General features: G+C 61.9%; 1 protein-coding gene across 1 annotated transcript; it reads right to left on the bottom strand.

The window, feature by feature from the left end:
• Positions 1-1540: 1540 nt before the first annotated feature.
• On the bottom strand, positions 1541-23912 carry LOC138821745 (fibrosin-1-like protein). Its single transcript, XM_070014139.1, has 22 exons — positions 23670-23912; positions 16588-16657; positions 16339-16488; positions 15573-15882; positions 15216-15430; positions 14617-14685; positions 14233-14456; positions 13518-13568; positions 13282-13377; positions 12673-12741; positions 12535-12564; positions 12330-12401; positions 10731-10863; positions 8529-8606; positions 8296-8379; positions 6658-6847; positions 4364-4943; positions 3899-4080; positions 2623-2704; positions 2308-2479; positions 1950-2000; positions 1541-1839 (listed from the first exon to the last, which is right to left on the bottom strand). Exons 1-22 carry the CDS (start codon positions 23910-23912, stop codon positions 1541-1543), a joined length of 3450 nt encoding a protein of 1149 aa, XP_069870240.1.
• Between the last annotated feature and the right edge of the window lie 588 nt (positions 23913-24500).

Here is a 24500-nt window from a genome sequence, read left to right as displayed (position 1 = left end):
ACACCACAGATTCCTTCCGTCACAGGTCTAAGTGAACGTGTTTGAGAATGTGGAAAATTAAGAGGAGAGATTGTGTGGGGCTACAACCTTCCCAGCTTTAAACTAATTTCTCAACAGACACCAGTGGCACATGCCTATAATCCCAGCTGCTCAGGGGACCGAGATCTGAAGATGAGGGTCTGAAGCCAGCTACAGTGACTCTTATTTCCAATTAATCCCCAAGACAGTTGGTGGAATGCCAGCCTTGAACAAGAAAGCTAAGGGACAGTGCTCAGGCTCTGAGTTCAAGACCCCATACTCACAGAAAAATGATTTTAAACTAATTTTTTAAGTCTTTATAGCTCACAGCATATGGGTATATTCGTTATGAACTAAGGCCCTGAACTCATACCCTAGAAAAGCTCTTTCCTGACAGATGAGTCTTGGGGGGACAGACTATTGAAGGCTTGGGCCACCCCCAGAGGACTTCTGGCTCGAGGCCTGCTTCAGTTCTGGGGTACGTGGGGAGTTTACACAAGGACCAGATCAGGGTCGCGGCTGGAGAGCAAAAGCAGGGATGGTCACGGGGAGGGCTTTCAGCATTGTCAAGCTTCCTGCCAGTTTCTGGAATACCCCGGAGAAGCAGTTAATACCTGAGAACTGCAGGATGGGATAAAGCCAGGGCTGCCAGCGCTCCGGGCTCATGCAGTTCCACGGCCAGCCACCGGAGGGCGGCCTGGCCTCAGGAACGCAGAGGCTGTAGGCACCTGAGCCCCGACATTTCCTGTCCCAGCAGGACCAGCCGTTGACCTGCGGCCCGGAGCGGGCACAGGCTTCTCAGGGTGCCTGGCCGGCAGAGGCCGGGGTGGCCCCCAGCGGGGCTGGGGCTGCCCACCAGACCGGCTTGGGACCTGTGCTCAAGCTGGACACCAGATTTCTGTCTGTCCAGGGAGCCACAGCTGGGTGGGGGGTCCTCCGGGAGGGCAGCAAGGGCTGCAGCGGGGCACGTGGATGCCAGGTGCTGCTGAGGGAGCGCCCGCCGACATCGTCCTGCCTTGTGGGGGCTGTGTGTGTGTGTGTGTGTGTGATCCTCGGCTGCCCCGGGCTCCGCCATCCTCCATCCCGGCCTGCTGAGTGCAGGGATCGCAGGCATGCGCCACCGCCCCCAGCCCATTGCATGGCAACCTTACGCAGCCCTGTGTCAGCTCAAGCTGACCTCTTTCCAGTGGCTGTGCAGCGATCACCAACATTGCCTCCAGTGTGCATCCCAGGGTCCACACACTTCAGTCCTCGTCTCAGACGAAGGACTTAGGACACAGAAGCTATCCACAGGGGCCTCGTGAATGGACGGGCATGCCCCCCTGCCCACAGGCCTCAGCCCCTCTGCTCCGGCCACATTCACGCCCTCACACAGACTGGCTTCCTCCCCTGCTCATGCCCACAGGCCCCGAATTGTGCCATGTTCTCCTGGCTCTGCCCTCCCCTGAAGCTGGCCCCCTCCTCCCTGGCCTGTCTTTACGTGGGGGGGTGTGGGGGGGTCAGGCCGTGCCGGGGGTCGGATCTAGGACCCTGCAACACAGAGGCAAGCTGAGTTGTGCTGTGTGTCCCAGGTGCTGGTGGCCAGTCCTGTTTCTCCACACTGGGCATGTCGGGTCCGCTCCATGGCTGTGTTACGGCTGGAGGCTGTGACCCTGGCCAGGGCCTTCACAGCTCCCAAGATGTAGCCGCCACCGAGGATCTCAGCCCCGCTCGGAGGACTCCCCCACAGGAAGACACTGCCCAGGGGCCACTGCACAGTGCGGTGTCCGTGCTGCCCCTTCCCCGGGGAGCAGGGCTCTGTGCGGTGACTTCGGCAATTTGCTCTCCCACCGGCATTGAGTGAGGGTGAACCCGGCTTGCCACCCACTCATCTATTCATCTGTAGGGCCCTGTGTGCTGCGAGCGGCCTGCGCACTGCCCGGCCGGGTTACTGGTGAACACGAGGGGACCCAGGCATTCTCGGAGATGGAGGGGACTCAGATCTGGAGAAGGGAAGACCAGGGGCAGGCAGGTGCTGTCAGCAGCTGCACACAGGGCCTGGCTTCCTGACCCAGGAACAGGCCCTGCAGCGAAGCCATGCAGATAACGTGGACACGGATCTGCTGGGGTGTGGGGGTGTCCCCCTCTGCAACATCACTGCAGGTACGAGACTTTGGTCTGGGGCTCAGGCAGCCCAGGGACACATCGGACCCCACCTCGGACACAGATCAAACAGGGGTGACACTCAGATGGAGGTCAGATGCAGAGGGTCCTGGCCCCGTGTGTGGAGGCGGTATGGCTTCTGCTCACCGGGCAGGCACGGCTCTGCTTCCTCAGGGAGGGTTCTCTGGCAGTAGGCAGGAGGCAGACCCCACCTGTCCCGCACCCCAGGGACTTGCACCAACCGGGCAGTGAAAGAGCGGGCTCCGAGGGGGGAGCCGGCTGTGCGGTGGCCGGGGTTGGCTTGGCGGGTCAACCTGGGCTGACAGACAGGGAGGAGCCAGGTTTTTAGCACAGCTGGAAAGCGAACCACAGAGCAAGGACAAACTCCTTGCTGCCACGCTCTGCCCAGCGGCAGGGCCTCCAAGCGCAGCAGCAGCATGGGGGGGGGTGCGGCGGCTGGACCTGCAGGATGATCACCAACCTCCGAATCACACTGGACCACATTTCACCCAAGTCAAGGCTGTGTTTGTCCTCATCAACTGATCTAAAATAAAGTGAAGCTAGGCTTCACACTGGTGGCTCACACCTGTAATCCCAGCTGCTCAGGAGGCTGAGATCCTTGGATCAAAGTTTAAGCTAGCCCCAGCAGGAAAATTACAAACTCCCTGATCTCCAAGAAACTACTCAGAAAAAAAAAAAAATAAAGCAAAAAAGCTCAGGGACAGTGCTCAGGCTCTGAGTTAAAAAAATCCCAGGACTGTCAGGCACCAGTGGCTCATGCCTATAATCCTAGCTCAGGAGGCTGAGATCTGAGGATCATAGTTCAAAGCCAGCCTGGGCAAGAAAGTCTGAGATACTCTTATCTTCAATGAGCCACCAGAAAACCGGAAGTGGTGCTGTGACTCAAATGGTAGAGGGCTAGCTTTGAGCTGAAGAGCTGAGGGACAGCGCCCAGGCCCAGAGTTCAAGTGCTACGATGGATTAAAAAAAAAAAGTGACAACACAATGTAGATAGAACTGAAAATAAGAACAAAGCAGACGGCCATCCTGAACCAGAAGCCTGGGAAACAGAAGTGGGCATCCTCGTGTGGAACACTCTAGAAGCTGTGTGAGCAAAAGCGACGGCAGAGCGCTGAGGGGGGCGGCCTCCTATCCTTCTGGAAGCCTTTTGTGCTTCTGTCTGGAAGATGCATTTGGAGAACAACCCACTGAGCACAGAGTCCACGGACTTGTCCTTGTAACGGGAGCTGGCCAGTCCCGAAGTCCCCTCTAATGAGCTGTAGACCTGAGACGCTCAGGTGGACGGGGGCAAGCCTGGAGGACCAACGTCCCTCCCGGGCAGCGAGAGCGCGGGCAGCAGGGGCTGAAGCCCCTCGGCAGCTTTCTCCCCGGGCCGAGGCCTGGGCCTGGCATCGTGGAGGGGGCTTGCTGCAGGTGGCAACCGTGCTTTTCTCCTCCCCGCCTTCTCTCTCTCCCTCTGCCAGTCCTGGGGCTTGAACTCTGGGCCTGAGCACGGTTTCTGAGCGTCTTTTGCTCTTCTGGCTTTTTCTGTGATTAACCCTTGAGCGGCTGGGCCTCTGGGCCCGGTGTTCGTTTCTTTGTGAAGGAGTCACCGAATAACCAGCGCGGTGCCTGGGAGCTTCTCATAAAGATTACCAGGTTAAGAATTTAATAATGTTTTGTATTTATATTAACAGACTATTTACACGTGTTTATCATTAAAAACAAACAAACAGACCCTTTCCGCTTCGCGTCCGGGGAGGGGGCCTCTGCGCCTCCCTCCCCGCTGCCGGCCTCTTCCCGCCGCCCGGCCTCTTCCCGCCGCCCGGCCTCTTCCCGCCGCCCGGCCTCTTCCCGCAGCCCGGCCTCTTCCCGCCGCCCGGCCTCTTCCCGCAGCCCGGCCTCGGGGTGTTTTTGGTTCTTTTCACCGTCGGAGGAGCCCGAAATTAACAAAAGATACAAAACGTTAAAAACGCTGCGGTGCGGGCGGCCTTGCGGGGCGGGCGGGCCCCTGACCTCCCCTCGGGGCGGCCTTGCGGGGCGGCCTTGCGGGGCGGGCGGCCGCTGACCTCCCACGTGGCGGCCTTGCGGGGCGGGCGGGCCCCTGACCTCCCCTCGGGGCGGCCTTGCGGGGCGGGCGGCCTTGCGGGGCGGGCGGCCGCTGACCTCCCCTGACTCCCGCCCCGCCCCGCCGGCCGTCTACCGCGCCTCCACCTCCTGCGGGTTGCGCGGCGGCGGCGGGGAGAAGTCGGGCGCGGCGCGGGGGGCGCGCGGGGCCCGCGGCGGCCACCAGGGGCGGCGGGGCGCCGAGCGCGGCGGCGCGGGCGGGCGGCGGCGGCGGCGGGCGCGGGAGGCGCAGGGCGCCCGGCGGCCCGGGCTCGGGGCCCGGCGGCGGCGGCGGCCCGGGCTCGGGCTCCCGCGGGCGCTCGGGGCTGCGGTCCAGCGGCTCGCGGTCGCGGTACGGGCGCGGCGCGGGGAAGGCGCGGCGCGGCGCCTCCAGGCCGCGGAAGGCGTCCCGCAGCGGCTCCCACGCCAGGCCCAGGCGCTCGCGGCCCAGGCCCGGGCCCAGGCCGGGCGGCGCGGGCGCGGGCGCGGGGCGCGGGCGCGCGGGGCCCGGCGCCGGCTCCTCCTCCTCCCCGCGCTCCTCCTTGACCTTCACGTCGCCGCGGGGCTCGCGCGGGGACGGCGCGCGGGGCTCCAGCGCGGGCGACAGGCTCTCCTTGACCCGCGGCGGGAGGCCGCCCAGGGCGCGGCCCGGCAGGCGCGTCTTCTCCAGCAGCTCCCTGCGCGACAGGCCGGGCGGAGGGCGGAGGGCGGAGGTCAGCGCCCGCGCCGCCGCGCGCCCTCAGTCAGCCCAGAGGCCGGGGGTCAGGCCGCGACCGGAAAGGGGTCACCGGGGGCCGCGGATGGGGGTGAGCCAGGCCGCCGGGTCGGGCGGGGATGCGGGCGGCCGCGCGAGGGGGCCGGGCGGGGCCGTGTGAGCACGCCGGGGGCGGGGCCGTGTGAGCACGCCGGGGGCGGGGCCGTGTGAGCACGCCGGGGGCGGGGCCGTGTGAGCACGCCGGGGGCGGGGCCGTGTGAGCACGCCGGGGGCGGGGCCGTGTGAGCACGCCGGGGGCGGGGCCGTGTGAGCACGCCGGGGGCGGGGCCGTGTGAGCACGCCGGGGGCGGACGGATGGGGCGGGGCCACGGGTGGGGGCGGGGCTGGCGGGGCGGGGCCACGAGGCGGGGCGGGGCTTCCACCTTCCCACTCAGAGTGGTGCCAGCTGCCATCGCTCTCCCCCTGGGCTCCTCTGTGACCGCAGGGCAGGGTGGGGTGGAGGAGAGGGGGAAACACGGGTGCAGGGGGAGCTGGGGAGGCACAGGGTGGAGGGGGAGCTGGGCAGGCGCAGGGTGGAGGGGGAGCTGGGGAGGCGCAGGGTGGAGGGGGAGCTGGGGAGGCGCAGGGTGGAGGGGGAGCTGGGGAGGCGCAGGGTGGAGGGGGAGCTGGGGAGGCGCAGGGTGGAGGGGGAGCTGGGGAGGCGCAGGGTGGAGGGGGAGCTGGGGAGGCGCAGGGTGGAGGGGGAGCTGGGGAGGCGCAGGATGGAGGGGGAGCTGGGGAGGTGCAGGGTGGAGGAGGGGGAGCTGGGGAGGCGCAGGGTGGAGGAGGGGGAGCTGGGGAGGCGCAGGGTGGAGGAGGGGGAGCTGGGGAGGCGCAGGGTGGGGGAGCTGGGGAGGCGCAGGGTGGAGGGGGAGCTGGGGAGGCGCAGGGTGGAGGGGGAGCTGGGGAGGCACAGGGTGGAGGGGGAGCTGGGGAGGCGCAGGGTGGAGGGGGAGCTGGGGAGGCGCAGGGTGGAGGGGGAGCTGGGGAGGCACAGGGTGGAGGAGGGGGAGCTGGGGAGGTGCAGGGTGGAGGAGGGGGAGCTGGGGAGGTGCAGGGTGGAGGGGGAGCTGGGGAGGCGCAGGGTGGAGGGGGAGCTGGGGAGGCGCAGGGTGGAGGAGGGGGAGCTGGGGAGGCGCAGGGTGGAGGAGGGGGAGCTGGGGAGGCGCAGGGTGGAGGAGCTGGGGAGGCGCAGGGTGGAGGGGGAGCTGGGGAGGCGCAGGGTGGAGGGGGAGCTGGGGAGGCGCAGGGTGGAGGAGGGGGAGCTGGGGAGGTGCAGGGTGGAGGAGGGGGAGCTGGGGAGGCGCAGGGTGGAGGGGGAGCTGGGTGGAGGGGGAGCTGGGGAGGTGCAGGGTGGAGGGGGAGCTGGGGAGGTGCAGGGTGGAGGGGGAGCTGGGGAGGTGCAGGGTGGTGGAGGGGGAGCTGGGGAGGTGCAGGGTGGAGGGGGAGCTGGGGAGGCACAGGGTGGAGGGGGGAGGCACAGGATGGAGGGGGAGCTGGGGGGGTAGGGGAGGTACAGGGAGGTACAGGGAGGGGGAGGGGGAGGTAGGGGAGGTAGGAGGGGGAGGGGGAGCTGGGGGAGCTGGGGAGGTTCGGGGTGGAGGAGGGGCGGCCGGTGCGGGGTGCGGTCCACTCACCGCTCGCAGTCCTCTCTGCCCTTGTCCAGCTCTCTGTCGGGGCTGGTCAAGACGTCCAAAGGCTTGGGCCACGTGGGCGGCGTGGGGAAGGAGGGCGGGGCGCGGTGCAGCCGGGTCCAGGCCTCGTGGGGGCTGGGCAGGCCGTGCAGCGTGGAGCCCTCCTTGGGGGCAAAGAGGCTGCCCCCGGGAGCTGCCGTGGGAGGGGACACGGGGTGGGGTGAGTGTGCGGGCTCCTGTCCTGGGACAGCTTCTCCAGACCTCATAGGGGTGCGGCCTGGACAGGAGCGGTGCAGGGGAGACCAGGGGGACGCAGGGTGAACCACAGGTGTGGGAAGGACACGGGGAGGACATGGGGGGCCGCGGGGAGGACACGGGGAGGACCCGGGGGGACACAGGGAGGACGCAGGGAGGACACAGGACGTGGGGAGGCCGAGGGGGGGGACACAGGGAGGACGCAGGGAGGACGCGGGGAAGACGCGGGGGGGACACAGGGAGGACGTGGGGGGGACGCAGGGAGGACACAGGACGCGGGGAGGATGCGGGGGGGACACAGGGAGGATGCGGGGAGGACACAGGGAGGATGCGGGGGGGACGTGGGGAGGACACGGGGAGGACGCAGGGGGGACGCAGGGAGGACGCGGGGAGGACGCGGGGGGGACACAGGGAGGACGCAGGGGGGACACAGGGAGGACGCGGGGGGGACACAGGGAGGACGCGGGGAGGACACAGGGAGGACGCAGGGGGGACACGGAGGACGCAGGGGGGACACAGGGAGGACGCAGGGGGGACACAGGGAGGACGCGGGGGGGACACAGGGAGGACGTGGGGGAACACAGGGAGGACACAGAATGCGGGGAGGATGCGGGGAGGACACGGGGAGGACACAGGACGCGGGGAGGACGCAGGGGGGACACAGGGAGGACGCGGGGAGGATGCGGGGGGGACACAGGGAGGACGCGGGGAGGATGCGGGGGGGATGCGGGGAGGACACGGGGGGGACACGGGGAGGACACAGGGGGGATGCGGGGAGGACACAGGACGCGGGGAGGACACGGGGAGGACGCGGGGAGGACACAGGACGTGGGGAGGACACAGGGAGGATGCGGGGAGGACGCAGGGGGGACACAGGACGTGGGGAGGACACGGGGGGACACAGGGAGGACACGGGGAGGACGTGGGGGGGACGTGGGGAGGACACGGGGGGACACAGGGAGGATGCGGGGAGGACACGGGGAGGACGCGGGGAAGACACAGGATGCGGGGAGGACACGGGAAGGACGCGGGGAGGACACAGGATGCGGGGAGGACACGGGGAGGACGCGGGGAGGACACAGGACGCGGGGAGGATGCGGGGAGGACACAGGGAGGATGCGGGGAGGACGCAGGGGGGACACAGGATGCGGGGAGGACACAGGGAGGATGCGGGGAGGACGCGGGGAGGACACAGGGGGGACACGGGGAGGACACAGGACGTGGGGAGGACACAGGGAGGATGCGGGGAGGATGCGGGGGGGGATGCGGGGAGGATGCGGGGGGGGACACAGGGAGGATGCGGGGAGGACGCGGGGGGACACAGGGAGGACGCGGGGAGGACGCGGGGAGGACGCAGGGGGGAGGCGGGGGACCCCGGTCACTCACTCAGCACACGGCTGCCCAGGCCTCCGAAGGCATGGCTCCCCAAGCTTCCCAGGCCCCCGAAGGTGCTTGCTCTACTGAAGGGGTCTGCAGGGAAAGGGGTCTCAGGAGGACGCCAAGGCCGGCAGGGGTGGCCCCAGAGGGTTTGGGCAGGCAGGGACGCCGGTACCACCACCGGTACTCACCTCCTAGAGCCCCCCGCCCTCCGGCCAGGCTGCACGGGGTCCGGCACCCACCTGTCAGGTGACCAGCTGGCAGGAAGCTGCTGGGATGGGTCGAAGGTCCAAATGGGTCGGTAGCCAGATGGGCAGCACCTGAGTATTGGGTAGCCAGGTTAAAAGAACCCCAGAAGGTGTACCTGGCATGTCCAGCCTGCAGTGCCAGTCACCGGTGGAAGCTGGCCCCTCTGCCCCAAGCCCCCCAGCCCCTGTGAAGGTAGTGGGCAGGGGCAGAGGTCAGTCCCCTCCCCAGAGCCGGAGTTGACATGACTTTGGTGACAACTACTTGGGACGGGGGGGGGGGGGTGCAGCAAGAGTTCTAACTGTGCCAAGGCTCCCTCAAAGCGCCGGGATCTGGGGCAGAGACTGAAGGCAAAGGCCCAAGTCGAGTGAGCCAATATGGCTGGCTCCTAAGGCCAGTAACCGGAGCTTTTAGCCCACCAGCCAGAAATGATCCTGGCTACCAGGCCTTGTGTGTGGGACATCTGTCTTGTTTGTGAGACCCTGTACACAGGGTCCAGCCCACAAGGGTCCCCATGGCAACCGTGCTGACCGATCGCTGAGGCACCCAGAGCCAAGTATGGAGAGTAGTGCTGGGGCTACTGGCCTGAGTCCACCTGCACATGGGGCGCGCGTCCCGCACGTCAGGAGTAAGGCTCTCGCCACACACGCCCATGGCAGAGGTTCGCTCTGCACAGGGCACCCACAGCATGTGTCCCCATACTCCCCAACTAGCCATGGGCACAGCCCACCCAGAGCCACCCACACCCAGCCTATCATCAATCCAGAGATAAGCATCAGTGCACACAGTGAGAATGGCTGAGCTCCCCCTCCAGTTAGACCAGACTAGCAAGGAAACAAAGCACATGGCCGGGAACGCCCCTCACTAGGGTGACATGCAGATTCACAAAGCTTTTTCTTTTTTAAGGGTTACTGGGTCTCTCAGGCTGAGAGGACAGAAGGTTTATACACTGTAGGGATCAGGGTTAGCAAGGCTGGGAAGTACAGGAGAGAGACAGCTACACTTCCCTCAAAATCAACATGCACCTTTGCTTTCTAGCAACAATCCACTAAAGACTTCAATTTCAGCCGGGCGCCGGTGGCTCACGCCTGTAATCCTAGCTACTCAGGAGGCTGAGATCTGAGGATCGCGGTTCAAAGCCAGCCCGGGCAGGAGAGACCGTGAGACTCCTATCTCCAATAAACCACTAGAAAACCGGAAGTGGCGCTGTAGCTCAAGTGGTAGAGCACTCGCCTTGAGCTGAAGAGCTGAGGGACAAGCGCCCAGGCCCAGAGTTCAAGCCCCACAACCACCAAAAAAAAAAAAAAAAAGACTTCAATTTCCAGTCCTACTCTGGGATTCTTCTCTTCTTCCGTGACTTAAGTTTACTTGTGGAGCTGGGGCTTGGGCTTACAGGTAGGAAGACATTCGAGGAAGATAAATTCAAGTCCATATATATGTTCAACCCAGTCCCAGTAGGAACCCTGAGTTTTTAGTGACTCTAGGAGGTGGGTTCAAGTTCTTACGGAAAAGCAAAGTGGCACAAGGGACGTGGTAGCTAGAAGGGAGGCAGTTGTCAGATGGAGTAAGGCAGCTGCAGAACAGGACACCTGGTGGAGCACTGGGGAGGTGTCCTGGGGCCTGAGCCGGGCTGCAGGCTGCAGGGAATACCCCTGCTCTCTGTGGGAGAGAGCTAAGAGGGGCCAGCACGCATCCGTCCAGTGGACAGACCTGCCTGCATCCTGTGTACTGTCTATCTGATCTGGCAGCAGAGAGCCGCCAGCTGGGAAGCCTGAGCAAGGGAGATGCGGGGACAGAGGTGGGTCAGGCCTTGGGCTAGGGACCCGACTGTGGAAGAGGGCTCCTGTAGAAAGGGCAGGTGCAGAATCTGGCCGGCAAGGCCCGAGGGAGATGTCTCCGCTGGGACACGCAGGCTCAGATTCTGGGTTTCAGGAGGTTCCCACCACACCCATGGCTGAGGAACAGTGCCCACACCTGGTCCGCACAGCGTCCTCTAGTGTTCACGCTGAGCATGCCGGGCGGGTGCCTGCCCCCAACCGTCTACCCCCACCGCCGCTGCCTCTGCCTTCCCCTCCCCTCTGCTAACTGCTCTATCACTGAGAGGATAGCACATGTTTCTGTGAGAGGGGTGTATGGGGAACTGCTCCCTGTACTAAAAGGAAAGCTATCTTTGGAGGCTGGCCTAGGAGAGGTCTTACCTGTGCCAGAGAAGAGGGGCCGGGCCAAGTCCTGTGGGTAATGGAACCCCGAGAGCATGCCTGGGGCTGGGGGCCTGCTGCACAGGTCCAGCTTTGCGCCCACCTCCAGCTTGGGAGGGTCCAGCTGCATCTGCTGAGGGACAGAGCATGGGCAGGGACCACCTGCCGAGGCCGGCCCACCTCAGGGGCCCTTGGCCAGGGCTCACAGGGGCCTCAGGGGGCTGATGGTGGGAAGAAGAGAGCTCCAGCTGGTGCCAGGGGCTCACGCCTGTAGCCCTAGCTACTCATTCTCAGGAGGCTGAGATCGGAGGATTGCGGTTTGAAGCCAGCCCTGGCAGAAAAGTCCCTGTGACTCTCTTAATCACTCAAAAACTGGAAATAGAGCTGTGGCTCAAGGTGGTAGAGCACTAGCCTTGAGTAAAAAGAGCTCAGGCCCTGAGTTCAAGCCTCACGACTGATGGCAAAGAAAAAAAAAATTGGAATAAAAAGAACAGAAAGCTCAAATGTTACCATAAGAACAAAATGGAAAGCCAATAATGAGGTATTTCCCACTCCACTCTGTTCAAATGCAGGGCCTAGCATGTGCTAGGCCACTCTGCTTTCGTTACTTTTAGGTGGGGTCCCATGTTTATGCCCAGGCCTAGTTCCTGACAGGTCCTCCTACTTAGGCCCCCACAGAGTTGGGATAATCGTGTGCACCACCATGCTCAGCCTTTTTGTTGAGATGGGGTGTCACGTCTTGCCTGGGCTGACCTCTGCCTCCCAAACAGGATTACAGACATGAGCCAACATGCCTGCCCTTTTCTATTACCTGTGAAATCTGATTTTATTTACAGCATAAGGATGTGCCTTATGTTTAGGACTTTATTTTGGGTGTACGGATCATGAAAAAGTCTACCTGAACTTAGATTTTGTAAAATTCAGTTGAAAATGTACATGTACAGGCCTGTAGTTCCAAATAATTGATTTTTTCAAGGACACAGTTGTGTTTTAAAAGCTCAATTTATTAAGTAAAACGGAGACGACCGCTCTGGCGGCCGTACCGGCTGGTGCTGGCAGGTGCGCCAGCTGTCTCCGGGGCTGGCTGCAAGGCCCTCCAGCTTGGGGAGGGCCATTCCCCAGGGCACCACTAGGTCCCTCGGGAGATGGCTACGGCTACTCCCCCACTGCCATCACTGGAGACGTAGTCAGGCAATAACCCCAGCCCCCTGAGGGAGCCCGCCACTGTACACCCCCACTTGCATATGCAGACAGTACTCTGTGACAAATCCCTTTCCACTGACTTTTCAAAGTGCACTTAGGACATACGATGCAGGAGATGCACCCAGAGGCTCCGAGAACCACAGGACCATCGTGAAAACAGGGCCGGGGGACCCAACGGTCATGCTAGTCTCCTGGAAGGGGTCTCTCTTACCCCCCCCCCCCAACTGCCTGCCCCAAACAAGACATGTGTGAACACACCAGCTCACTCCTGACCTCTACCACTCTGCGCAAGGCTCCAGCCAGGCAGCAGGCAGGAGGTCCCACTCGCTGCCTGCAGCCTCCCAGATGGTCCCACTGGAGAGACCCTAGCGGCGTGCCCACCTGGCCTAGCCTCACCTTCATCTTCTGCTGGTGGTGGTAGATCTGCCAGGCGATCTGCACGTGCACGGCACACCACTTCCCTGGTTTCTACGACAGGACCAGGGTGTGCTCAGTGGGGCCAGCGCCTCTCCCAGCCCTTTCCTTCCCGAGTCCTGCCATCACAGCCACCCAAGGCCAACCAGGAGGGTCCAGTGTGATTTCCCCAGGTGAGCACACTTACCCTGACTGCTGTCCGGTATGGGTCGGACACCTGTGGTCGACAGAGAGAGCAGTGGTCACATCTAGGCTGTGCAGCAGGACAGGTGCAGGGGCGCTGGAGGGCTGCAGGGGGCAGGGGTGCATGGCTGGGGACACCTACCCCAGGGGCTTTCTGTAGCAGAGTGTGAACCGCACTGGCCCGGCCTGTTACCTCGATGGGGTTTGAAGTCTGAGGAGGCAAGCAGAGAGGAAGAGGGGGTGAGTAACCCCTCTGCTGAGGGAGGAGTTAAGCGCCAGGCCAGGGAGCCGGAGCTTCCTGGTTCTGGGCTGGGCCCAGGCTTTCCCGTGGGGTCCTCCACGCTGTGGCCTGGCCGCTCGCCCAGGGGGCCTCTGCCCAGGCAGGTAAGGGGCTCCCGGTACTGATGCCATAGGGAGTATGGCCCATGTGAGGCTTAGTCCTCTTCCCTGGAGCCCTGGAGAGAGCTGAAGGGAGGCGGGCCCCACAGGCTGCGCGGGAGAGGCTGTGGCCCCCTCCTGCCCAGCACCCTGGCTCTTCCGCTCCTTCCCGCCAGGGCCCGGCAATGGCACCGTGCCACCTGGCCGTCTTCTCAGGCACATGCTTCGGACCCTGCCCTGCTCAGAAACAGCGCAGCAGACTGCAGACAGGCCCCTGCCTGGCAGCCACACATCCGAACTCCAGGATGGACTGGTGCTGCTTCCCTAGCCCTCCTCCCACGTGAGCCCCGCCCTGGACCCCCAGCACCTGTACCTTGGGCTGAAAAGCACCCTGCAGGGACCCAAAGGGGCCAGAGTGTGCAAGCAGGGCAGGCAGCCCTGGGCCAGTGGGAGGGAAGGGCGGGAAGAGCTGCAAAAAAGAGAGAGCATTCTGGGCAGAGGGCTCCTGGCCCGTGGAGGCCTCCTGACCCCACCCCACACCCAGGAGGTGGCAGAGCCCAGGGGCAGCTTCCCCGCCCCCCAGCAGGGCCCAAGCACAGGGTTACTCACATTGGAATGTCGGAAGTAGGGGTTGTCCAGCTTGGGTGAGAACTTATCAAACTGCAAGGGAAAAAAAGATGAGGTGAGGCTTCAAGTACCTGCTGTCCACCCTCCGTGGGCCCCTCACCCACCCACTGGGCAGCGGCCTGCATGGGCGCTGTGCCTTCTAAAGTAGACAGCCTATGTCCAGCTGTCTCCAGGCTCGAGTACTGGCCCCTAGCTGTGAGCTATGCCCGGGGGTGGGTGTCCTCCTCTCCACAGTCCCTAGGCCGGGTAGCCGACAAGGCCCCGGGAGAGGGCAGCTGAGGTCACGGGCAGTGGAAGGCCTAAGGCGCTGGCTGGGAACACGCTACAGGAAGCACCCAGGCTGCCGACCGAGGATACGGCCCCCCACAGCAGCTGCTCAGAAGTGGGGGTGAACCCCTGGCACATGGGGGTGGTTCAAGCCCAGTTTGTGTGGCTTCCAGACTTGGTGTCCGGCTGCAGGTACGTGCTGGGGACTCAGCAAGGGGGCAGCCGGCCCACCTGTGGACACGGGCATCTGTCCAAGCACAGGACAGCTCCGATGGTCTGGCACCCCGGCTGGGGGGCCCGGGGGGGGTCTGGACACAGACCCACAGAGGGGGGGCCCCACCTCGCGTGTGCTGCCTGTGCCTGCGCGTGTGAGTCTGTGTGTGCCTGCTGCGGTCCCGCCCCGCCCCTGCTGGCACGTGGGCCTACGCACCGGCGGGGGTGCGGCCGGCGGCACCAGCGGCGTCGGGGGCAGCCCGGGGAAAGGGGCGAATGTGTGTTGGTGCTGGTGTGTGTGCTGGTGTGTGTGCTGGTGTGTGTGCTGGTGCTGGTGAAACTCGGCCCGCAGCAGAGCCCCCCCGCCCAGGGAGGCGCCAGGCCGCTCCGCACTCTGCACCAGAAACCGCGTGTTCAGCTCTTGCCTGAGCAGCTCGTGATCTACAAGAGAAAAAGAGAGAGAGACAGAGAGGCACGTTGGCCGCGGGCTCCCGGCGGGCGAGGCGGATAGTCACCTGGACTCGGCAGGCCAAGCCGTGGTGGCCGCTCCCTACGTGCGGGCCCAAGGGTGGAGGGAAGAGAGGAGCCTGTGACCAAGTACCAATCAGAATCCCCGAATGAGGCTGGCAATACATGATTGGCTGGTTGAATGAGATCAACAGGCTGGCATCTAGAGGCAAGAGAGAAGTCGGTGAGCCCTGCCCCTGGGTCCCTCTGCTTCCATGGAAGGGCTCTGGGTGAGCCCTGCCCCTGGGTCCCTCTGCTTCCATGGAAGGGCTCTGGGTGAGCCCTGCCCCTGGGTCCCTCTGCTTCCATGGAAGGGCTCTGGGTGAGCCCTGCCCCTGGGTCCCTCTGCTTCCATGGAAGGGCTCTGGAGGGACGGAGTGGACGCGCCCCAGAGTCCCTGTCACAGAGTGTCTCCCCAGGCTGATTCTCGGGGCTAAGGGAGAAATCCCTCGGGACTAGTCCTACACCCCAGCGGGCACCACCCTGGGGCACAGGGAGGGAGTCAGTCACAGGCAGGAGGGGGCACAGAGGCCCTGCGGTCCGCCCGATGGAGGAGGGAGGGTCCGCTGCACGGTGGAGGGCTGCCTGCTGCAGCCCCAAGAACGACTTGAGTGGGGCAGCAGCTCAGACTAAGGGCCTCCCGGGGCTCTGCTCCCTGCCCCAGGGGAGCGGATTCCTGGTTTTGACACCTACCGGCTGGGTGTCCTGGGATGACCAGGCTGCTGGTGGGAGGCGCTGGGGGTGGGGGCAGTGCTGGGGGGGCGGCGAACATGGCCGCTGCGTGGTGCTGGTGCTGCACCTGGGACCGGAGCGCCAGGTGTGAGGTAGAGAGGTGGGGGCCGGGCCCGAGCGGCGACAGTGACACGTGCTTGGCCAGGCCCGGGGGACCCCCACTGCCTGTGCTGCTCCTGCTGAGAGACACAGGGCTCAAGGTGACTGGCGGGCCCCGGCCCCGGCCCCGGAACTCGAGGCCTTCCCTCTCCCTCCACCACAGTGCCGCAGGCCTCTTCCCTGCCTGCCCCCACCCACGGGCACACCGTCTCTCCCCACCTGAGGCTGTGCAAATGGAGGCCGCCGGGCACCACCTGGCCGGGACCGGAGAAGGCGCCCAGGGAGGGAGGCACGTGCGCTGGGAGGGAGCCCCGGGGCTGCGGGGCTATGGACTGGGGCTGCGGGCCGTGGTGGGCCACCGCGGGCGCCTCCCTCTTCACCAGGGGGCCGGCCTGGGCGGCGGGCAGAGGCCCCAGGGCTGCCACGGGCAGCGGGAAGGGGTCTGCGCTGAGCTCGCGGCTTCGCTCCAGGCCGGACACTTTGGGCACGGCTCCCGCCTTGGCCTCAGACGCCTCACCCCTTGCTGGACCTGCAGAGAGGGCAGAGAGGAGGCAGGTGTACTCTTGGGTTGGCACCCTGAGTGCCCAAGTCCCACCCATACTCCTGGCAGCCCACTGGGGGTTCCTGTGGTCACACCGCCATCTTCCCCAGAAGCCTTGTGCTTTATGCAAGGATGCACAGCCAGGGCATTCTAGGCCCCACAGAATCGCAGGGTTTGTACAGCTGTAAACCCACATTACAGATATGACCAAGGTATGTCAATGACTGGTACCTGCCTGCCCTCGGCTCATCTCCTTGGTTTCTAAGACCCTACCTCCTCTTTCTAGAAGCCTCCAGGTGGTTAAGAGAAGCTGCTCCCTTATGTTGTTCCTGCTCTCCTTTGCCCTGCCCATAGAAGACCCTCCTAAGTTTCCGGCTGTTCCATCTCTGCCTTCCTGCCAGACCGTAGAGCCAGAGACCAGGAGCTGGTCAGGGATGTACTCACCTCTGTCTGCTACTGGGGCAAAGAGCTTCTCGGAGCCCACTGATGCCTGGGAAGATAAAAGAGGTGGGGCTGGGGTGACCGATACCCACAACCCACGTTGTGGTGGCTGGACCCCACGAGCCTCGTGCGTGCTCCCCAAGGGAGAGCAGGCTCAGGTCTGGGGGTGTGCATCTTCACCAAGGTGGCAGATGGGGTCTTCTCTGCTCAGAGCACCAATCTTCCTCAAGTGTGGAGACGTTTGGAGGGCACAGTCTGAGCTGAGAACGTCACTGCCCAGCGTGCGGCCCACCTCTGTGCCCGGGGCCTGAACGCTGGCAGGCTAGGGGCAGAAGAGGAAAAACACTGCCTGAGTCTCTTGCCTGACCGGGACACTGACCTGGCAAGTTAGCAAGGGTCAAAGAGCCACCTGACAGGTCAAAGAGGTGCCCATCCACCCCGTGCCTCCAGGTGGGTCACATTCCCAGCACTGAACTGAGATGGCCTGGCATACAGGTATGCATGTTCTCAGGGGTGTGAACCTTACCACACTCCATAGGGCCATAAATGCTCTGCTGCATCTCTCTAGAGAACCCTCCATGAGGACCAGGCTCTGCTCCATCTCTAGAGAACCCCCATGAGGACCAGGCTCTGCTCCATCTCTAGAGAACCCCCATGAGGACCAGGCTCTCCTCCATCTCTAGAGAACCTCCATGAGGACCAGGCTCTGCTCCATCTCTAGAGAACCCCCATGAGGACCAGGCTCTGCTCCATCTCTAGAGAACCCTCCATGAGGACCAGGCTCTGCTCCATCTCTAGAGAACCTCCATGAGGATCAGGCTCTCCTCCATCTCTAGAGAACCCTCCATGAGGACCAGGCTCTGCTCCATCTCTAGAGAACCTCCATGAGGACCAGGCTCTGCTCCATCTCTAGAGAACCCCCATGAGGACCAGGCTCTGCTCCATCTCTAGAGAACCCCCATGAGGACCAGGCTCTGCTCCATCTCTAGAGAACCTCCATGAGGACCAGGCTCTGCTCCATCTCTCTAGAGAACCCTCCATGAGGACCAGGCTCTGCTCCATCTCTAGAGAACCCTCCATGAGGACCAGGCTCTGCTCCATCTCTCTAGAGAACCCCCATGAGGACCAGGCTCTGCTCCATCTCTAGAGAACCCCCATGAGGACCAGGCTCTCCTCCATCTCTAGAGAACCCTCCATGAGGACCAGGCTCTGCTCCATCTCTAGAGAACCCCCATGAGGACCAGGCTCTGCTCCATCTCTAGAGAACCCCCATGAGGACCAGGCTCTGCTCCATCTCTACAGAACCCTCCATGAGGACCAGGCTCTGCTCCATCTCTCTAGAGGACGCCCCTCCCCCCAGTTGGCAGAGTATCCACCGCCGTTTTGTGGCATGCGAAGGTGTGGAGGTGTGTGGAGGACCTGGAACTCTGGAGGGGTGGGCAGTTTTAGAGAATTAGCTAACTAAGAGTGGCCCTAGTAATCTTTCTTCCTGCTAAACAGCTTCCTTGAGTTTTGGACTCAATGTGTCCCTGAAAACCTATGTTGAAACCCAGTGATGGTTCAGAGAGGAGATGGCGCCTAGGTGAACAGGTGAGTGCCCTTGAACGGGAGCCCAGCCGGCTGCTCTCTGTGGTCTCTGTGGACCAGGAGGCGGTGCACACAGACATGCCTGGTGCTCAGCTTGGACTTCTCTCCAAGCAGGAGAGAACAGGGGCCCAGCCTGTGGGTATGGTAGCCTGGGTAGATCAAGTCAGAGTAAAACTCCACATGCCACATAATATACCTACTAAAGCATACACACAATTCCTGTAAGTTGGGACACTCATGGAGCAGTGGTCCATCACCATAAACAGTAAGAACCTTTTCATCACTCCCCAAATAGACTCTAAACTAGGTACACACGCTTAAAAGGCAGAGACAAGATGGAGTTCAAGGCCAGCCTGGGCCACAAAGTAAGATTCTGACACACTCACACTCACACACACACAAACACACACACTTTCTAGATTTTACATCTGACCCTGTGATTCCCTTAGCCATAGTCCAGGACTGTCTCTGCCTTTCCTGTTGTCCTGTAGCCTATCTTCTTCCACTGAGTAGAAACTTCCAGGTCCACTCCACTGCTACATGCCTGCTAGACAGATCTCCAGGACAACACACAGTGCCTGTGGATAGATGTGCACATGGGTACATGCTTATAAGGCACATATGTAACAAAAGCACAATCAGATGCATGTGTACACATGTGGGAACATGTGGGAACATGTGCTAATGTGTTTACATCTATGGGAAGGCACGATTCTGTGTGCATGTGGCCGTGTCAGTACAGGGAAGGGCTGGGGGACACACACAGGCTGGAGGGAGTAGTCTACCTGGCAGAAGGACAACGGTGAGGCCTGAGAGCTCACCAGAGACAGAGCTCCACTCTCATTGTATGAAGGAGGGCTGGGAAGGTGGCTCAGTGGAAGAGCGCTTGCCTTGCATGCATGAGGCCCTGGGTTCGATTCCTCAGTACACATATGCAGAAAAAGCCAGAAATGGTGCTGTGGTTCAAGCAGTAGAGCGCTAGCCTTGAGCTGAAGAGCTGAGGGACAGCGCCCAGGCCCAGAGTTCAGGTCCCCAAACCAACAACAACAACAACAACAAAACAGGAAGGAGAATGAATGCAGTTATTGTTTATATAAGCAAAATACAGTAATAGCAAAAGGAGCCACCAGCCTCAGCGGGGATGCAGGTCACTGGGGTAGACAGCTCAGCTTGGTCTGGAGGCTGGGAAGGAGGACACTACAGGGGCCTTTGCACCGCCTCTGCTGCCCTCCAGCTGGCCTCACCCAGACAGTGTTGGAATCCACAAGTGACCAGCCCTATGTGGACAGTTTTCCACAAGTCCTCAGAGGGGCCTGGCACAGGGCTACCCTGTAGCTAGGCCAGAGCACGAGCGTCCAGGGAGCGAGGCCCACAGTGGGCCCTGATCCCCATGACCGGGAAGAGCTATGCACACACGACAGGGGTGAGCCCCAACAGGAGCCAACGCCCCAGGAAAAGAGGGTGAGGGGCCATGTGAGGCGTTCCCAGCACTCCAAGGAGTGAAGGGCATCCAGAGCGGGCTGGATAGCAAATTACAGCCCAGAAAAGCAACAAAAAGGTGTGGTGCAAAGACAAGAACAGAAGGAGGATCCAGGTGAGGCCTGGGGCAGCGAGTGTGGTGGTACACACTGAAGCTGAGTCAGAAGATGTTGAGGATGGGGTGGGGGGTGGGCCAGGGAACAGGAACGAGGATGAAAATGGCCCATGTGGTTTAATCTCATATATAAGAATAAAAGGACAAAGCCAGGTCTTGGTAGCTCATGCCTGTACTCCTTGCTACTCAGGATGCTGAAGTCTGAGGACCATGATTTGAAGCCACCGGGGCAGGGAAATCCATGAGACTCTTATTTCCAATAAACTAGAGCACCAGCCTGAAGCACAAAGAGACTCAGGGACAGCATCCAGGCCCTGAGTTCAAGCTCCACGACAGGCTAAATAAATACATGAAGGAAACCTGCTGAAATAGTTTTTAAGAAGGGGGAGAGTATTCACAATAGCCAAGATATGGAAACAGCTCATATATATGAGTGGATCCAAAAACTGTGGTACCTATATACAATGGAGTTTTACACAGCCATTAGAAAGAATAAAATAGGGGGCTGGGAAGGTGGCTCAGTGGTGGAGCGCTTGCCTTGCGTGCATGAGGCCCTGGGTTCGATTCCTCAGCACCACATAAACAGAAAAAGCCGGAAATGGTGCTGTGGCTCAAGTGGTAGAGCACTAGCTTGAGCTGAGTTCAAACCCCATGACCGACCAAAAGAAAAAAAAAAAGGAAAGAATAAAGTAATGTTATTTGCAGGGAAATGGATGGAACTAGAACAAATCATGTTAAGTGAGGAAAGACCAGATCAGAGGGACAAACGGTGCATGTTCTCTCTGATATTCCCAAGTTAGATCTAAAACGTACATGGAGATGGCAAACTACCCAGGATTCCAGATACACACAGTGAGACCAAAAGAGGACACTCTCAGGAGAGGAACAAACGTGCAATGCCCAAGTGCCTTTTCACACAATCACATACATAGGAAGCGAACTCCCAAGAAAGGCAACAAAAGACTTTTTGTTTTTGATGATTGTCTTCTTTACCTTATAGGCTGTGTATTCGTTTGTGTATCTTTGGGAGGAGGGGGAAGGGCACAGAACTGGAGGGGAAAAGGGGAACAAGTGACAAAAACAAACTATCCAACCCGTGGGTAGATGGGAGGGAGGGACTGGTAGAGGATGAGGACACAGATCACGCGGTATGAAAGGAAATGAACTCACTGCCTGACGCGTGTAAATGTAACCCCTCTGTACATCACCGCTGTAATAACAAAAAAGGGGCTCACACCTGTCATCCTAGCTACTCAGCGGGCTGAGATCTGAGGAGCACGGTTTGAAGCCAGCCCAGGCGGAAAAGTCCCCATGAGACTCTTATTTCCAATTAACCTCAAAAACTGGATATGGCACTGTAGCCTGAGCAAAAGAGCTCAGGGAGAGTGCCTGCCTGAGCCTTGGATTCAAGCCCCACAACCAACAACACAAAAAGGGGGGGCGCGAGAGCAGGGCGCGTGATAGAGGTCTGAGGCTGATTTAACACCATTTACACGCGTAGGATGTCACAACCACACCCCCATACAACTACTGTATTCTAGTTGGTTGTTTTTAAGGCTAGACCCAGGGAGAGGCAGGAACTTGGTGTGGGTTGGGGCGCTGCATTCATAGGAGGCCACTTCTGCTTGACAAAACCAGAAAGCTAACTACGTTCCTGCTTCATCTCCCATGTCAAAAAATTCCAGACAAAAGCCGGGTGCTGGTGGCTCACACCTGTAATCCTAGCTACTCAGGAGGCTGAGATCTGAGGATTGTGTTCAAAGCCAGCCCGGGCAGGAAAGGCTATGAGACTTCTTATTTCCAACGAACTAACAGAAAACCAGAAGTGGCGCTGTGGCTCAAGTGGTAGGGCGATGGCCTTGTGCCGAAGCTGAGGGACAGCGCCCAGGCCCAGAGTTCAAGCCCCATGACCAAAAAAAAAAAAAAAAAAAAAAAAAAAATCCCAGAGAGACCACAGACAGACCTATGAGGCTCAGACCGGCAGCACTGTGACAGGACGCCGAGAACGCGCATTTTGCTACCCTGCTCTCTCCACCCACCCTGTAAGACCCCGAGCCACAGTAAAGAGGCATCAGATTCAGACCCATAACATCACAGGAGCAGCCTGCCTGCCCAGGCCCTGCCCTTGCAGTGGCAGGACACAGGAGCCGCGGTGGGGACCACTTATGAACGCAGATAAGCCAGGATCCATCTCCTGCTCTCTGACTGGTGAAGTTAAAAGCACCAGGACATGGGCACTGGACAGGGGCCTCATATACTGAAGGACTTACTGTGGCTTTGGCGCTGGGGCAGAGTTGTAGGTGGCTTGCGGTCCCCACTCCACTCTCCAGGGGAGGCATGGCACAGAGGGAGGCAGCCAATCTCCAGCGCTAATCTACAGTGAATCTCAGCCACTGAGAGGGAAGCAGGGGCTGCTGCAGGGAGGAGGGGACTTCCACTTCAGATGAGGTGACCCCTCCAGTGGTCTCCAGGTCACCCACCTATTAGCACGCTGCCTAGTGACCCTGCTTCATGCCATCCTCTTTGACAGGGACCCTCCCCTCTACCAACCCCAATTCTCCCCTTGGCCCCTACCTGAAGTTAACCTGGGACTGGGGAGAGGCGGCAGAGCCCAGGACCCCCCTGCTCGACTCAGACCCAAGGAGGAGAAGGGTGTGCTGGGCAGGCCTCTGCCGCCGGACGATGGGACACTGGGCTCTGGAGAGGCAGGAGTCCAGGCAGCCCGACGGAGCCTTCATTCCCCTCTGGCCATATCCGTGGTTATCAATGCTCCTCAGGGCCGTGAGGAGAGTGAGGAGGGTGAGGGGCACGATCGGATGTGAGCCAACACAGGGGCAAGCTGTCTGTGTGCCGGGGCTCCCCACGCCTAGGATTCCTGGATCCACCTCATGTGAGTGACTGGTGTCACTCCGGGCTCCAGAGAACATCTGGATGATGTTAGCTCTTACAAAACTCCCCTACAACAGCTGCTGCATGGGAACAAGCTACCCCTAAATGAGAATACTCCAGACTCTCCTCCTTACCTCAGCCCACAGCCTGAATTTATCTCTAGCTGCCAGGGCTTTATAACCTGAGACCCTGGATCCAAGGTTTACCCACCAATCTCTCTGTTTCCTATTCCATACCAGGCCTCAGCCCCACCCAAGACCTTCCTGGATCCTGACCGAGAGCCTCCTATCATTTGATCATCCTTGTCACAAGCCTGGCTGGGCATCTTTGCCCCTAAGGGGTTAGGAGATGGCAGCCATCATCTCTAACAAGGCTGCCCATAGTCTTCATTATCTGCAGCAGTGGACAGTCTCAGAGCCGCTGGCGTATGCTGACTGCACAGGAGACCCTGAAGGTCCCAGAGAATGAGGGTTTCACATCACAGCTTATCACAGCAGTCAACAAGGGAGTGTATCTGCACACTAGCCAGAGGAGGGGTTCTGAGCCTTCCGAGTAAGCAGAGGAGACCGGCCCACCGGCCTGAGCTGACAGCCAGCACGCCACACACAAGGCAGCCTCCAAAGCACAGGGTACCTGCTCTGCTCCCTGGGTGCCCGGCAGCAGAGAGGGGTCTGGGGAGGAGGGCCCAAGTCCCCAGCCCAGTCTGAGGCCTTTGTCCAGCTGCCTCTAACAAGTACCAGCAGGGCAGCTGGCGCCTACCACACCCGGGGCAGGGGCAACACGGAAGACATGCCTTCTTGTGAGTTCAGCTCAACTTTCCAGGCTGCAGTGCTGAGCTCTTGGAAACCACAGATGGGGCCCTGGCTTCCAAGACAACAAGGAGAGAGCCTGGGAAGCAGAGGTGAGGGCAGGGAGAGGCGTGCTGCCCATCACCGGGCAGGACCTGAAAAGCCCACTCTCCTCTGTCCACCCCACTGACTCGGGCTGGCCACATCAGAGCCGTCTGCCCAGGGCCCCGGGCCCCTGCAGGGCCAGTTTCCACCAGTGAAGGCCTGGACACCTGGCCAGTGGTGGTCCTCCCCTCCCAGAAGGCTCCAAAAGCAGGCAGTCACCTCTTCTGGTGCTGGCCTTGGGCGTTCCTGGGCGCCCTCCTGCCAGGACGGCAGAGGGGGCATGGCTGGCTGGCCCTAAGGACCAGGGGCCTTAGGGGCTGCCAGACTTGTGCTGGTAACTCAGACTTGTGCTGGTAACTTCCTGGACCTACTTCCAGGGCCTCAGGTGGCAGCATGTAGTCAGCGGTGCAGGCAGGTGGAGGATGGGCACCAACCCGGGCATCTGGGGTCAACAGCAGCCTTGTTGCCAGTGGGGGGAGGGGGCACAGACGTTCCTGCAGCCAAGCCTGCCCAGCCCCGACAGAGGCTCCCTGGATGGTCCTCCTCCCCTCCACCAGGTCCATGGGGGCCCCAGGGGGCCGGCTGACACCGAGGGACTCCACCTGGGACTCCATGGGTCCTGGCCTGGGACGCCAGGGCCCTGCCTTCCTGGGACCGGCCCCTCCCTCCCCTCCCGTGTACCTCCCTCTCCCCTCCCCTCCCCTCCCCTCCCCCTCCCGCTCCTGGGGGCCCTCCCTCCCTCCCCTACCCCCCCTCCCCGTCCCCCTCCCCTCCTCGTCCCTTCCTGCTCCTGGGGGCCCTCCCTCCCTCCATCCCTCCATCCTCCCTCCCCTCCCCTCCCCTCCCTCCTCCCTCCCTCCCTCCCTCCCCTCCCGTCCCGCTCCTGGGGGCCCTCCCTCCCCTCCCCTCCCCCTCCCCTCCCCTCCCCTCCCCACCCTCCCAATCCTGGGGGGCCCTCCCTCCCTCCCCCTCCCCTCCCGTCCCGCTCCTGGGGGCCTCCCTCCCCTCCCCTCCCCTCCCCTCCCCTCCCCTCCCGCTCCTGGGGGCCCTCCCTCCCCTCCCCTCCCCTCCCCCTCCCCTCCCCGTCCCGCTCCTGGGGGCCCTCCCTCCCCTCCCGCTCCTGCTCCTGGGGGCCCTCCCTCCCCCTCCCCTCCCCCTCCCCTCCCCTCCCCTCCCCTCCCGTCCCCGCTCCTGGGGGGCCC

Source organism: Dipodomys merriami, unplaced genomic scaffold (assembly GCF_024711535.1).
Source record: "Dipodomys merriami isolate MVZ:Mamm:240054 unplaced genomic scaffold, mDipMer1.0.p SCAF_935, whole genome shotgun sequence".
NCBI lineage: Eukaryota > Metazoa > Chordata > Mammalia > Rodentia > Heteromyidae > Dipodomys > Dipodomys merriami.
The sequence above is the reverse complement of the archived record's forward strand: the minus strand, read 5'-3'. Positions and strand labels throughout refer to the sequence as shown.

Coding starts and splice junctions, on each gene's coding strand:
- LOC138821745 (XM_070014139.1), bottom strand. CDS start 23,912: ATGGAGTCCCAGGTGGAGTCCCTCGGTGTCAGCCGGCCCCCTGGGGCC. Junction 12,402..12,534: donor CATACCGGACAGCAGTCAGG/GTAAGTGTGCTC, acceptor GTCCTGTCGTAG/AAACCAGGGAAGTGGTGTGC. Junction 2,480..2,622: donor GGTTGGTGATCATCCTGCAG/GTCCAGCCGCCG, acceptor CCTGTCTGTCAG/CCCAGGTTGACCCGCCAAGC.